The 15,545-nt window shown below is 41.0% G+C and overlaps 1 protein-coding gene across 2 annotated transcripts in view; it reads right to left on the bottom strand.

Moving 5' to 3' along the window:
* ARHGAP42 (Rho GTPase activating protein 42) overlaps window positions 1-15,545 on the bottom strand; it is a 161,845-nt gene that overhangs the window by 20,472 nt on the left and 125,828 nt on the right. For both annotated transcript variants that reach the window (XM_066619343.1, XM_066619344.1), the window contains 7 exons: window positions 15,047-15,125; window positions 13,531-13,570; window positions 10,724-10,786; window positions 9,762-9,836; window positions 8,011-8,095; window positions 6,870-6,928; window positions 4,851-4,956 (listed from right to left, as the gene is read on the bottom strand). In XM_066619343.1, coding sequence (XP_066475440.1) covers window positions 4,851-4,956; window positions 6,870-6,928; window positions 8,011-8,095; window positions 9,762-9,836; window positions 10,724-10,786; window positions 13,531-13,570; window positions 15,047-15,125 — 507 coding nt within the window. The remainder of the gene's footprint in view (window positions 1-4,850; window positions 4,957-6,869; window positions 6,929-8,010; window positions 8,096-9,761; window positions 9,837-10,723; window positions 10,787-13,530; window positions 13,571-15,046; window positions 15,126-15,545) is intronic.

Raw genomic sequence — 15,545 nt, 5'->3', positions numbered from 1 at the left:
CCTCACTGTAAGTCAGCCAACAGTGTTTTGCTAACATCATCATCCTAGAATTTTCTTTACCACATGACAATGCACAGTTCAGTTCATGGCAGGGCATTTGAAGAAACCGACATGTGAAAAAAATGTCGAGCTGTTTTGGTGGATAATACCATGAAAAGGAGGGTAGGAAAAAAATCAAGTCTCTTAGGCATGGAATGTCCCTGAAAAATATACATGTATGGCCAATTCTGGGCACTTCCAGCAGTCATCACTCAAAAAGCACTCCTGAAGATGCAAAGGTTAGAACAGCTTCACACTCATAAACATAAAGGTGAATTTTCAATGCTTCACCATTTTTCATCTTGTTACTGCGCAAGGCTGACATACTGGTGAACAGATAATGCAATTCAATGGGCATAACAAATCTATCCATACATAAATCATGCCATTTTCATTTTGGATGGAAAAGTTAAATAGCCCTTTTAGAGAGGGCTTATGAAAAATGTCATTCATTTGTTTGGATAAACAAGAAGCAGATAGAAAATGAAAGACTACCTAAGTGGGTCATAAATCCTTGCTTCACCAGGCAACGCATCTGGGAAATTTCCGTTTAAACAAGGATGAGAAAAGAAACCCATTGATTATCCTGGAACCACAGCTTATAAGAAAACGGGGACTGCTCTAAGGTGACCTGATTCAAACCCAAGAGCAGAGAAAGGAATTTCTTTTTATATTTATATACCACATTTTTTTTAAAAAAGAGCCGTCAAAACAGGGTCCTTCCATTACCATCATGTCTGGGGCCTCCTCCAGAGGACCAGGGAGGTCGTACGCGGCCTTCCGTGCCCTGCAGAGGCCTTAGAAGGAGAGCCTTTAAAAGTCATTTCTGGTTTTTGTCGAAAAACCAGAAGTGCTATTTAAAAGCCCTCTGGAGGCCTCAGAAGGGTGGCCAAAGGTGGCTGGGTGGTGGTGGATGATGCCAGGGGATGGAGGGGGAAGGGAAGGCAGTAACACCGCCCCAGAAGTGCGGGCCCTGAGGCATTGTTTCTTCCCCCCCCCCCATATGCAGTGGATCATGGGAGTAAGCTGTACTACCTACTGTGTCAGGGGGTAGGGAGAAACTTTACATAGGGCTGCCAGTTGTTGCATTAGCCATGCATTCCTTATGCCAAGTAGCTCCATATTGGAGGTTCTAGTCCAGCACTCACCAAAGCACAGTCTGTGGGTTGGATCCGGCACAGCGCTTTATCCCTCCCCCATGCGAGTAGTGCTCTTACCGTTCTGCCTCGCTGCTCACACGAAGCCCACCTGAGTGCTGCAACACAATGCTCCAGGCAATCAAGTATGCCCAGAAATGCAGGCGCAAAGCCTGCTGGGGTAGTGGGCTGCTGATGCAACTGCCTAGAGGATTGCATTGCAGCACTCGGGTGGAACGGTAAGAGTGGTCTACTCTGTCTTTTCCCTGGAGCAATGAATAGGTATAGGCTGAAAGTAATCAGATATTGAAAGATGGAAATAACCTTTATTCCATTAAAGCACAGCTATAGTCTTCTAAAGTCTCTAGTAAGCCACAGGTCAACGTAAAATTTTATATATCGCCAATAGGCAGACTGCTGTGTCTCTGCATTACAAAAAGTTATGGCATAATTTTTCTACTCCCTTTTTATATTAGAATGGCATAGTAAACAAACAGAACAAACTTACTAGCTAGTCTATAGTCAAAACCTTCAGACAGTAAAATATTATCAGCTTATTTGCACAGTTTCTGCTCAGTTTCTGTATTTCTCTTACACTACCTCGCTGATTGTTTAGAACAGTGGTTCTCACACATTTAGCCACCTTGGGTGCGCTTTGGGGAGAAAAGCGGAATATAAATCGAATAAATAAATAAATTGAGCCCTGGGACCCACTTTTAGAATGAGAATCTGTCAGGACCCAACCGGAAGTGATGTCGTGACCGGAAGTGACATCATCAAGCAGGAAAATTTGTGGCACTCCTAGGCTGCAATCCTACCCACACTTACCCAGGTGTAAGTCCCATTTACTGTCATTGTTAAAAGAATATACATAGTAGCTTGTTAAAAGTACAGGTCTGTAACATTTCCCCAGATGCAGTTACATCTCATGGTAGCATCAAGTCTAAAATATTAAAAATAAAATATTGAAATGAATGGGAACCCACCTGAAATTGGTTTGTAACCCACCTAGTGGATCCCGACCAACAGTTTGAGAAGCATTGGTTTAGAAACTTATTATCTATATATCTGCAAAAATGTGTCCATTTTTTCCCCATGAACACATTCACTCGCCTATAAGATGAGAAATTTCTGCCAATACATCCACTGTAAATCATCTCCTCACCTTATCTGCAAGTCACTCAGGGGTAGGGCTGTTCAGGCAGTAGGAGAGCAAGAATACAATGCAGAGATAATTAGAAGGCTATTTGTCTCCAGGACATGAGGTTGAAAGCTGCTGCCAAAGTTAACCTTTTCAGACCTCCAGAGACAAAAGTAAGCCAGGGCTCAAGGCTTCCATTTAAATAAAGCAAGTCTTGTTCTCTTTGACAGGAGCACACCCAACCCTTCTGTGACATTCTGCAACTGTTTGGCTGAGGTCTGGTTTTTAAAACACCAGGATGTCAGTCTCATTTCCATCTGAAACAAAGTCCAAGGCTACCATTCAGTGTATCATGACTTAAGAATAACACCCATAGAAAGCAATGGGTCTACTTCTGAGTAAATCAAATTGCAACTATGTGTAGCTGTGCTTGCTCAAGCTCACTCCTTGTTGTAGAAGCTGTGAAGTGAATTGCATGCTCTCAGTTATGTGCTATAGGTTGTATGTTATATTTTGAGCCTCTGGTTTAATGCACTGGGCACCTTAAAGAAGGACTGATTAATAGTTCTACTGGTATGTTGTTTACAGTGCACTTATTCTGACAGCGTTTACAAAAAGGTTGTGAAAACCTGAATCTAAAAAGTTAATGAATAAAAATGTATCTTGTGATCTTTTAATATATTTTAATAGAGACTGTATAGTTCTTAAGTAACAATTACTGGTAGGTTGTTTCTCAGGATCTGGCCTCGGGTAAAATCAGACAAAATTATAATCAGACATCCTCCCTAAGTTCACCCCCTTCCCTGACTTATCTGAGGGTCATAGAAAATGCCATGGATTTTTGGCTCAAACCTGCCTCGACTTATCTGCGGGATTGGCTTATGCTCGAGTTTGTGCGGTGCTTATTTCTGCATACTTGACAGGTCCATTTAGAGCTGGTTTGCACATGTATATTTATTCCTGGTAGACTACAATATTAAGCAATGACTTGTATATTGAATGAGCTTGTATACTGAATAACACCCATAGAGAACTTTCATACAGCCTTACATCAACTCACTACAATGCTTTACAAAAGATTTGGTTTACACAGTCAGCTACCAGGGAAACAGCATAGAACAGCAGCATACAAGATAAATAAAGTGACGGACGTGCCTGTGCTAGACAGGTTTTGATAACAGGAAGCTGAATCTGTTAACTGAATCCACAGAAAAGCACTGTGTTTGAGGCAATGTGAAGTGCAATAAGAATTATACCTGTGGAGGACAGGCGGAAGGCTGGTTAGTTTACTTGAAATTGATTCTAAAATTGATTAACTCTTTTTAGCCATGAAAAACTAACCAGCCCTATCTGTGTCAATTTGAAATTGATTCTAAAATTGATTATTATCTAAAATGAATTCTAAAATTGTATATATGTGTGGCTTCTTACTACAGGGGGGCCCCATATTCCTGGATCCCGGATCAGCAGATTCAGATTGGGTTTGGGCCCCCCCCCCACATGCCTCCGGAAGGGCTTCTGAGCTTAGCAGAGGACGAGGACATCTACCCCTGACTTCTGGCAAGCTCACACTGAGCTCTGCAATAGAAATAACGTGACTTCTGGTTTCACGGAGAAATCGGAAGTGACTTTAAAGTCTTACAAGGTATTGGGAGGCCCAGGGAAGCCCTGGAGGCTGTAACGCTCCATCTGGCACCTAAGTTGCCATCTGGCAACTTAAAATATTTTTATTGCTTTTTTTTTTTTTTTGCTACATAATGAGTAATTTTGACACATTATATATCATTTCTCAGTTTAAGCAAGGCATTTTTTCTTTGTAATTGTCACATTTCTCTTTTGTTCTGAGTTGTATCATGCTGATTACAAAAAGGATCCAAATAAAATGTATTCATTCATTAAAAATGCCTTCATTCATTTATAAAACTGATTTTTTTTGACCTGCGAAAATATGTTAAATATACGATGTGGCCCTCGTATGGAAAAGTTTGGAGACCCCTGGCCTAAGGTATTGGTTCTCAAACTATGAGCCATGGCTCCCCAGGGAGTTGCAGAAACCAGTCAGGGGAGCCACAGAATCCTCACAAAAAACCCACCACCCTATACAATGTATAAGCTTGTAGCCCTAAATGGGAAGCCACGACCAATGGCCCAGTAGGTCAAGAGAGCTGCCAGTTGAAAAAAAATTTGGGAAACACTGGCCTAAGGATATGAATGGCATTCCAGGGAATGCTTTAAAGAGACATCTGAAAACACTGTATGGAAGAGAAAAGATGAACAACAGATGTGAATGGTCAAGTATGCCTCCAACTTCCCTTTCGCAAGAAACAAAAGGGCAACATCATTAATGAATTCATTTACTGAACACAACATTTCCCGTTATAAAGATTCTCACAACCTTTGAAAGCACAGAAGCATTTTCTAACATAATTGCATCCTTTCAGGGCAGAGCGATGAGAAGAGAAAGAGGTGACCCTAAAGCATCTTCCCTCCCTTCCACCCCCATCAGTACTAAATATGTAACGGGGAAGAATTACTTGACCAAGTGTTTGATTAAGATGTCCAGCATCTCCCGGTTTTTCTCTGGCAGTTTGTGGACAAGCGCATGGACGGCTTCCACCCTGTAATTCTGGTCATCAGACTCTATTAAAAAAAATAAAAGAACAGCACACACATTTCAGATTTTTCTCCTTTTTATCCAATGAAAGGGAGATTGTTTGAGTTCTAAAGACTGATATACAGATGCATACAGTGAAGGCACAGACCTGAAAGCAAGGTTCCTGAAAACCAGTCAGGATTATTATACTAGTACAGGTGGGCCCCTGTATCCATGGGGGATCCGTTCTGAACTCCCCCACCCAAAAATACTGCAAATCTGCAGAAACAGGGGTCATGGGATGGCAGCCAATGTGCTTACTGAAATCCAAACACTTAATCACTTGGGCAAAAATACATGTCACATTATCCATCACTAAGAGACTACCTCAGAATGCCAGATGCAAGGGATTCAGGTCTCCTGTTGTCTCGTGTGCTCCCTGAGGTATCTGGTGGGCCACTGTGAGATACAGGTGGCTGTGGGCTTTTGGCCTGATCTAGCCAGGCTTTTCTTATGTTCTTACAGCCTTAAAACAGGATGTGTTCCTTTGAATCAGAAAGCAGCCCTGCGGTCCAAACCTCTGACACATCCCACACCATTTTTCCAAGTTATTCGCTGAAGTAGATATTTGCTACAAGCAGCCACTTTGGAAAGGCAGATTTTTAGCAAGATAACAAAAAATTAACTTCCTTATCTGAATTGTCATGGTTCTGACTCGCCCCATTGGTAGCTTTTTGATAGAAAATGGTCACTTTTGTTCCGATTTCTCATTTGAGCCTTTGTCTTGATACACGTAACATAAGTACATAACACAGTGCTCCTTAGGAGGGAGCGCCAGGGATGAGGGAAGGAAGAGGTGGAGAGGGGGCAGACTCCATGGAGGGAATGCTAGGGGAATACGTAGTCACCTATTCCCATATATCTCATTAAAATTGGACACCCTGACTTCTTTTCACACATCTTGGGCCAGGATCTGTACTCTCTCACAAATCTGTCAGAATTACATTACGTTTTATTGACATTTTATAAGCTGTTTTTCCATTCCAAAAGCGTCCCCCATGACAGTATGCAATGAAACATTATATTAAGCAAAAAGAATCTAATTAACAGTAAAGTCTCAATTGGCACAATAACAGGAACAGAAAAATCAGTCTCACTGATAACAAACTAGGGGCAGAGCAATTTAGCAACTTCAAGACCCCACTAAAAAGAGCACGTTTTCTTTAGATGCAGACAACGGATCAGATGAGATCCCTTGGGATGAAGCTCTACATTCTGGGCATCACAACCTGAAAGTCCTTTGTCTGGCATTTCCACCAACTGCAACTCTGAAGGCAACAGGGCATGGAGAAGCGTGTCCCCAAAACACCTTGATGGGGAGGTGGATCATGCAGGAGCAGGTGGCTCTCTTCCATCTGATATTCACTAGATTAAAGAGCTTGGTTCATTTAGCCAAGTGGTGAAGAATACTCATTCATTCATACAGCATTCATTAAGTGCTGCCTGGTCTGACATCATTTTAATCCTCTTGTGAGCTTGTTTTTATTTTTATTTTTTATTTAATCATAATTTCATTAGTTATTTGAACTGCATTTCCTGATGGTTGCTACCTGCTTTGGGGATCTGTATGAATCGCAAAGTAGTTAGATGTTTGTAAATAAACGTGGGAACCACGCCAGTCAAGAAAGCCACATCACTCTTCATGTCAATTGCTACATGACCCTTCAGGAATGGATACCATGTTGTGGGAAGAAGCCACCTCATTTAACCAGCCAGATGGAAACTGGAGCAGCATAGGTTCAAATTGCAGGGATGTGATTCTCGAGGTACCGCAGGAATACATGAACTAGGCCCCAGGCTGCTACAACTGCTTGCAATGGCTCACAGGTCAGAGAATGCATGTTTACACTATTATTACTCAAGAGTTTGCATTAACTTTTTTAAACAGCATTTTACTTACTGACTGCAACAATGAAATCCTTGTGCAGCTTATAGGTCATCAGCGGCTCTGCAAGACACCTGTGTAAGACATTTGGAGGGGAAACAGACTGACTATATTTGTTTATCCAGATGCCTAGTTACAGAATAGCCTCTCACTCTAGTTCCACCCCAAATCAGTACAATGCAAAACCAAATGATAAGGCTCTACTGGAGAAGACAGGGGACAGATTAAGGTGTCCTCCTTTGTCCTGCTGAATGAAGTATGTGGCACTAAGGGGACAGTTTTGTTCACTGAAGCAAAGGTCCTGAAGCAATTTCCAGATCCCTTTCATCTATAGAGCTACAATGCTTTTAATTAAAATCAAGGAAGGAAACTTCCACAAAGCTTAATTTTTCACATACAATTACCAGTACTAATTCCCAACCCTCTTGCTGATGCAACCACACCAACAGAGTGTGTGCTGCAACCAGGGGGGGGAGGGGGACGAGCAACCCCGGAGGCCTCCTTGAGGTAAGGGAACTTTTGTAAGACTCTGCTGTTTAAGGCTGTGCCACTAAGAAGAACATTAAGAGACAACTTATACAATCAGACTATTAGCTGATTTAGCCCAGGACTGTCCAACTGGAAGGTGCTTCTCTAAATTCTCAGGGAGAAGCTTCTTCCCTCTGGTTACTTGAGACAGTGAAGTGGAGATGCTACAGACTCAAAATACAAGCAAATGCTGTGTGACATCACACCATTGCCACTTTTTCTATAACATATTGGCAGACCTAAATAGTTTTCTGAAAAAGCATTATCTTCCTCCCGCCCTTCCCTGGCACACACTTTTAATGAAAATTTTTTTGGCACAGGTGTTTATGAAAATAATGCCAAAAAATCTTACATTTTGTTTTCCCTGCATTCATAATGAAGTGAAAGATCATGCTGGACAGGTTTGATTAAAAAAAAAAAATCACAAATTGCAGAAATGTACTGTCTCTTACTGTGAACACCAGGTATCAATCAACAGATTAAAGGCACAATTAAGCATGTCAGACACCAGAGGGCTGTATGGTGGACAATAACCGATATATGCAACATGTTTAACAGAAAAATATTATTTTGCCTGCCTCTTTATTGGCAGGTCAAAAGAAATTTGGAGTCTACACAGCTTACTCACCTGAGGTAGTTCTTTAGTCCACTTGTTATAGTTTTATTGTCCCAAATTTCCAAATCGATGTCCATGTCGGGAGGAGATTTAGGGGCTAATTTTAAAGAAATAAAGAAATGGGGCTACATTACTCATTTGCCAATTTGGAAGCAAGAAGATTTTTATACTGCTCTTCCCCCAAGAAGCTCAGGGTGGTGTACAAAGTTCCTTCCTTCTTTTCGTCCTCACAAAAACCCTGTAAATTAGGTTAGGCTGAGAGCTGGTGACTGGCTCAGGGTCACTCAGGAAGCTTAACGGATGAGCGGAGATTTGAACCTGGTTCTTCCAGGTCTAACTCCCGAACCACCACACCATCCTGGGAAATACAACGTATTTGTGTTATGTATTATGGTTATGAGATTGGATCCAGCTGTTGCAATGCACAAATGGAAACAAAGGTTCAAGGTTCAGGCTCCTGAATGCAGACAACTTTCAAGAATGTATGCGGTTCCTTGGTTCATTTGCAGAGCACATCCTTTGCAAGCACTGGGTTTTTGTCCAATTCTCAGAACCTCCAGTTAAAAGTATTTTAAACAATAGGACTGTACTAGTGGTTCCTTTGAAGAGGTGCTGCCAATCAATAATGCAGAAGTGGGCTATATAGATCAGATTGCACTTGCTGTTCCTAGTCATAATAGTTGCCTTATACTAGCAGGCCATTGATCCAACGTTTGGTGCCGTTCTGGGAAAGGCCTGTTCATAAGGCTGCCTGAGACAGTACACAAACAGGTAGTACCCACCTCATGTGCTCACTATCTTCCATGATTGCTGCTCTTCCTCTTTTTGGAAGGGATTGGAAAAGGAAGAAGGGATGGAGTAGAAGAAGAATCTGGAGGAGAGGAGAGTGGTAGGCTAGAGTATTGGTGCTTTACCCACTACTTTAATTTCTTCTTCCACTCTGTCATCCTCTTCCTTTTCCAATCCAAATACTGGGAGGAGGAGACACTGGAACATCACCAGTTTGGGGGGCATAATGGTAGCATTTGGCATACTGTCTCAGCCCCCAAGTGGTCTTGGGTCAGCCCTGGTGCCGATTGGACAGAATGCAACCCCTTTTTCTCTCCACAGCAAACAGGTTACAGATAGCAGCAACCTTATCAGTGCTAGGCAGGTAAGCCATGCACAACTACAGATGTACGTAGCTGAATTGGGACTATGGTCCTTGTCTCCATTTTGTTATTTTGATTCAAATGTATATCTTAAATATATACTGAAAGGTAGGAAGAGCTCTATCCAAAATCTTTGCTGATAGTCACACGGGGGGGGGGGGGGGGGAGGCCAATGAATCCTTTGCCTGTTTCTCTGCTTGTGCAGGGCTGCACTTAGTAGGAAGAGACAATATTGTTGGCCCTTCAGCTCTTATTCAATATAAAACATGTTCCCAATGAACATATGAAGCTGCGATCTACTGCTGCAAACAACTGCTTCATCTAGCTCAGCAGTGTCCATACTGACAGACAGCTGTCCAGAATTTCAAGCAAGCCCTGTCTAGAGATGCCAAGGGCTAAACCTTGCATTTGCTGCCTGCAAAGTAGGTGCTCTGCTAGTGTTATGACACCTGTCCTGTTACCCCTTGGCAGCAACCAATTGTTTCTGTCGTCCATTATATTCACCCTAAATGTATATTCAGGTTTCACACAAGAGAACAGCACAATACCGAAATCTGAACAGCACTCTTTGCAAATTACTCACAAAGTCAAAAGATTCACAACTGCACTTACAAAAGATGGTATTCATCAGCTTCTGAACTTTGGAATTCACACCGCCTATCCTGTACAAACCCAAGATTGTGATACCTACACAGACACAACAGAACATAATGCAGTGAGTCTTCATTTTGAAGGATACCAAGTCAAAGGCTTATGATAGTGATTTTCAATGTTTTTCTTCTCAAGACACACTGACCTCTATGGTCTTCTCTATGATCTTTGCCTCTTGTGATGTCACTTCCAGCTTCCAGGAAACTCTCGCGGGTTCTACAGCTTAATTTTAAGGGAAACTGCCTGTAATAACAAATTGTCTGTCCCTCTTCCTCTATTGGTTCTAACATATGATTATCAATACTACAGACAGTTGCCTTAGAAACAAAGCCGCAGGACCTGGAAGAGTTTTAAAGTAATTTTCATCCACTGTGCTCCAAACTCCCACGGCACACCTGCACACCTTTTGTGGCACACCAATGTGCCATGGCACATGAGTCGAAATTCACTAGCTTATGAGTTAGGTTAGCTTACTTGAAATATTTGCAATTCTCTTTGCTGCAATTTAAGGGTGCAAAAGCAGCTTGCGATCTCTCCAACTTCTTTGGGATTCATGTGGAATTAACTCTTGAAGGCTACAATCTTGAGCACACCCAGGTTACAGTCTTGTGCGCACCAATCTGACCTACTGATGGGTTGGATTTACTTTCCAGTAAAATATACACAGATCTTGACTGCAGCAGCCAAATCTACAGCCTGGTTAAGTAAATGTCCTACAAATTTAGAGTCAAGACATACTAGGCTTCAGTAATAAGCACCCTGGGTAAACGTGCTCATCACTGCTTAGACCCCTAAGCAGCAACATAACTACTTGTGTGTGAAGTATCTTTCTGCTGATCTAGCCTGGTGCAATTGGATGTTTGGTTGAGCATCACATGTTATTCTTGCTAAGAAATGTCAAGTAGTAACGTCTCTCTACATACCTCTTGCCTCCACAGCATGAATGCATTTCCTTACAAAGTTAAAACCAGCTTCGTTCAGGAACACTACCAAAGAGGGAAAAAATTGAACTCTCAATATTTGTCATATAATCCAGCAAACCAGGAAGGCAAATTCTGCAAGTATAAGCAGAGTTATCCAAATATTGGCCACAAATGTATATTATGATGTTTAAAAAACACACACCAAATAAGTCAGTTGTTATCTACTAGATGCAATCAAATCATCTGGGACGAAGAAAAAGTCACATTAATAATAGTAATAATTATTATTAAGATACTGTACCTATGCACGTTAGTGTGTTCTAAGTGTAAAACTGCAACCAGGAAGTGGAGTTGCTAGGGGTGTGTGGAGGTGCAGGCCGCTCCAGGTGATATGCATGGGGGGGGGGGTGACACCACTACTCACCAAATTTTTTTAAATCATTGTATTTTCAAATAACAACATGTATCAATTTATGCGCAATTTTGTGTAGAATGCAAAGAAACAGTGTTGAAATATATCTCTATTTTACCAAAAGTTATAACCAAAAAACCAGTGGGGGCAGGGCAATGGTACATCACCATGCCCACTGCCAGAATGCCTCCCCTCCCACCGCATGGGAGGAGGTCCATCATAGGGGTGACATGCTGGCCTCCCACACCGGGTGACACAAACCCTAGTGATGCCAGGTTTATGCCAAACACTTTGATAATTATGAGTCAGTTTCATAATATGGAATTATTCATTCATTAATCATTCATTAATTCATTAAAGTCTCAGCAGAAGTTAGCCACATGCTTAACCCCACGGTATTTATGGCACAAAGCGTTGGAATAGTGTATGCTAGAAATTGTGCATAGCGCAATAAAATTATCACTGCTTGGATTGTATGACAGGGCACTTAACACCAACCATTCAAGAGGAAATGCTGGGAGCTGTGAATTGCATCATGAGGAGCTACTTGGAAGATTTATGTCAGGCTGAACTGCACACAAAAACCTTCTGTAGTGGCAGAAGTGGGGGGAGGGATAGGTTATTACCAACAACAGCAGAAATACAAGAAATCAGAAAAGGTTTTAATTATGGGTCTCTTTCCACGCTGGATACAACGGAGGCCATTCAGACACCAGAGCACTGCAGTGTGGGAAGTTAATTAGGATAGGGCTGTAAGCCTAGCAGTTATATGAACATTGTTATTAAACACTTGAGATATACAGGTTGAGCCTCATTATTTCCATGGGATCCATTCCAAGCACCCATGTGGATGGCAAAAAAACTATATCAAATCCATTTAAAAAACAAAGTTTCTTTGCTCCGGTGATTTAAAAACAGACTTGCTGACCTTTGCGATGTAAGATGAGAGTCATTAAGAAGACAATCCATCAATCAGTGGTCCGCTTCACTCAGACCCTCCCTTCACCAATGCAAAGTGATCACCTTTCTATAGGGTGCTCAGGAGGAAGGGAGGGGTTGCCTGGAGAGAGCAGGATTGATGGATTGTCAGCCAGCTGCCCCCCTCTCTCATTAAGGAGACTACTGTTAAAGGACTGTTCAGTTTTTTTAAAACTGATTTTAAAGGGACGCATTTTCCCCTTCTCCAGGGATCAGCACATTCCTTCTCATTTGCAGGGGCCATTCGTGTTGAGTCAAATCCGTGTATAAATAGGCTAGACATGTACATCAAATAAACTGTGGTCAATTACCATATGAGAGTTTATCACTTCAACACCTGATCAATAAAGTCTGCATATATTTAAACAACAGTTATCCAATATTTCTGATGAAAACCACACTCTTGGTTTGTTTTTATGGGCAGGTGTCACCTTAGATAAGGAACTCCTGTCTCTCTCATATAGGAGGGAATGCCAACCTGGCAAATAACCTATGCTTTTGTACACTAATTAATGATTTTTTTTTTTTTAAGAATCCAATGTCTCACTGAAGGGAACCTTTCAAGTCAAGCAAACTTTTTAAGGTGATTTATCTAGCCAAGTGGTTCTCAAACTTTTAGAACCAGGACCCACTTTTTAATGAGAATCTGTTAGAACCCACCAGAGGTGATATCATGACCAGAAGTGACATCATCAAGCAGTAAAATTTTTAACAATCCAAGGCTGCAATTCTACCCACACTTACCCAGGATTAAGTCCCATTGTTAAAAGCATATACATAGTAGCCTGTTAAAAGTACATGTCTGTAACATTTCCTTAAATGTAGTCACATACCATAGTAGCATCAAGTGTCTAATATATTAAAAATAAAATATTGAATTGAATGGGGACCCATCTGAAATTGGCCCACAACCCACCTAGTGGCTCCTGACCCACAGTCTGAGAAACTGACCTAACCAATATACCAACTATACAAATATACCAACTACAGTGTAAGCTTGATATGCATAGGACAAATGAACACTCTGCATACTTCAATACATTTCTGATTTCTACAGATCTTTATGGGAGCCCTTATTTTGATGGTGGACTAGCATTAAGTAAGATAGCAGTGTGGCTTATAACAAAACGAATGAATGTTGGAGGATAGGTGTTTTGCTAATGGGCAACCACAATACAGTTTTAAAATAGTTTTAAAAAATCTGGCAAAACCAATACACCTACTTTGATACAGCACCAAACGTCTATATATTGTAAATAATTTCATATGGATGCGGTTTCTCTTATCAAGTGATCAGTAAATCATGTAGAAGCAAACAAGAATGGGGAAGCACAGTTTTAAACAACTTGACAATACAAAGGACACCCTCCCCCCACAATCTAAATACATTTATCAAGTGTGCTTAAAATAAACTTACTTTCTTCTTTCTTGCTAATAATAGCTGGCAAAGTGTAAATCTAAAAAATACAAAAGCAAGTTGATAAGTAATAGATGGTTGATACAATTTTAAAAAAAATTGTAAGCTTCTTCCAAGTATTTCTCGATTGGGTTATCCCATTTTATCCTTACAACAACTCTACTGGTGGTTTCAACCTTGGCTATTTTATCCCTCTGTTTATTGTAAGCTTTTTCTGTTTGACATTGCTGTCATTTATTGGATATTGTTTTATGCCAATAAAAGTTAAAATGAAAATGAAAACAACTCTATGGGGTAGCATTGGGACACAAAGATATCCAGTTTGCATGCATTTGTCTAATCCTATTTTTAAAACCATCTAAGCAAGTGGGCAACAGCACACCCTATAGGCAACACGTTCCATTCGTGAATGGTGTGTTGTGTGAAGTTAAGTACTTCTTTTTGGCCAGTTCTGAATCTACAACTAACCATTCCATTTGGTGACCCCAAGGTTAAGTATTGTTAGGAGGAGAGAAAAAGGTATATTCTTTCAGTCTTTTTAAATCTCTGCCATTCCCCCCCCCCCCCAAAACCAAACACATATGCAACTATAAATCCCCATATGGGAACAATGCCCCTTGACCATTTTAGCTAAGCCTTTTCAGTTCCAGGTTATGTGTTTGGAAACTAGCAATTAGAATCCCTCTGATCTTGAGAAAGGGGGTTTCAGATGACTGAATAAGCTGTAGTTTATTCACTGCGAATGTGACCCAAGCCTGTGCACTCCCCACTCCTCTTGCTCGTTAAACTGCAACTCGGTGGTTCATTAAACTGCAGCTCGGTGGTTCATTAAACTGCAGCTTGATGGTTCATTCAAAGCTGTGGTTCTGAAACCACAATTAAACCCACATTTCAGAACAAAATTGTACTCCTGTCTAAACGCTAATTTAAATCATTTATTGGTAAGCCACAATAAAAGTGCAACTCCAGATTCAGATAAGCCACAGAGCTGTGGTTTAACCAAACTATGATGATGTCCCAGCTCAGCAATGGAACCAATGAGACAAGGGGAGTGGGGAACATGTAGGCTCTGTGCGTGATAAACCATTATTTATTTGGTTATCTGAACCCACCCCGTGTATTTGTACAAAGTGCTCCTGTTTACACATTTCAGATTTTTTCTTCTTGCTACAGACAAGTGTGCCAAATCGAGTACTGCTCTGGTGATCACACAAAGGCAGCTTCTCAGGAGACAGAAGCTGCGGTGGTGAAGCTTAGAAAGTTCCAGGGACCATGTAGGATGCTGCACAAAGCCCTGTGAATCCTGGTCAATTGGCCCACTGGTTTTTGGTTTGCAATAGTTTGTTTTAAAGGAATAAAAAATTCAAATAAATCAAGCATATTCAGATAAATCAACTCAGCAATGCAACTTGATTGATCTTTTAAAAGATATACTAGTGTTTAAGTATAATCAGTGTGCCTCTTCAGTTCTCTGCTTGAAACATATATAAGCAACTGTAGAAAACAATTCCCTTACTGGTTCTTTCCCATCCATAGCTTCCAGCCATAGCTTCCTGTTGGATTCAGAAAAGGCCTGCAGTGTAATGATCCCAGGTCTATTGAAAAGCAAACACACATTGGTATTACCTTCTTTTCACAAATCTGAGCGCCATTTCAAAATAAAAATACAAAACATGGGAAATGAGAAGTTTTCTGAAGTATTTCTAGTGCTGTCAAGCAAATATTTCTGTTTCCCATACAAAACTTTTTTTGTCTCATTATAAGAGCTTTTCAAGTGGAAGTCTTTGGAGTCAGAAGCTAAATGAAAAGAAGAAGAAAATCAAACTACAAACTAAGATTCCGACAGATACTTCTGGTCACACTGTGCCATGTCAATGAGGCCTTCTCAAGGAGTAGAAATTCAAACCAAGAGTCTCTAAGATAACAAAAGAAACTGGAAAAAAAATACTTGAATGGAAAAGGATGAGTCCTATGAATCTCAGACTTCCCTTTGCTCGCCAGTTTGTAGGGGATCT

Source organism: Tiliqua scincoides, chromosome 3 (assembly GCF_035046505.1).
Source record: "Tiliqua scincoides isolate rTilSci1 chromosome 3, rTilSci1.hap2, whole genome shotgun sequence".
Classification (NCBI taxonomy): Eukaryota; Metazoa; Chordata; class Lepidosauria; order Squamata; family Scincidae; genus Tiliqua; species Tiliqua scincoides.
This window is presented reverse-complemented; position numbering and strand designations above follow the sequence as displayed.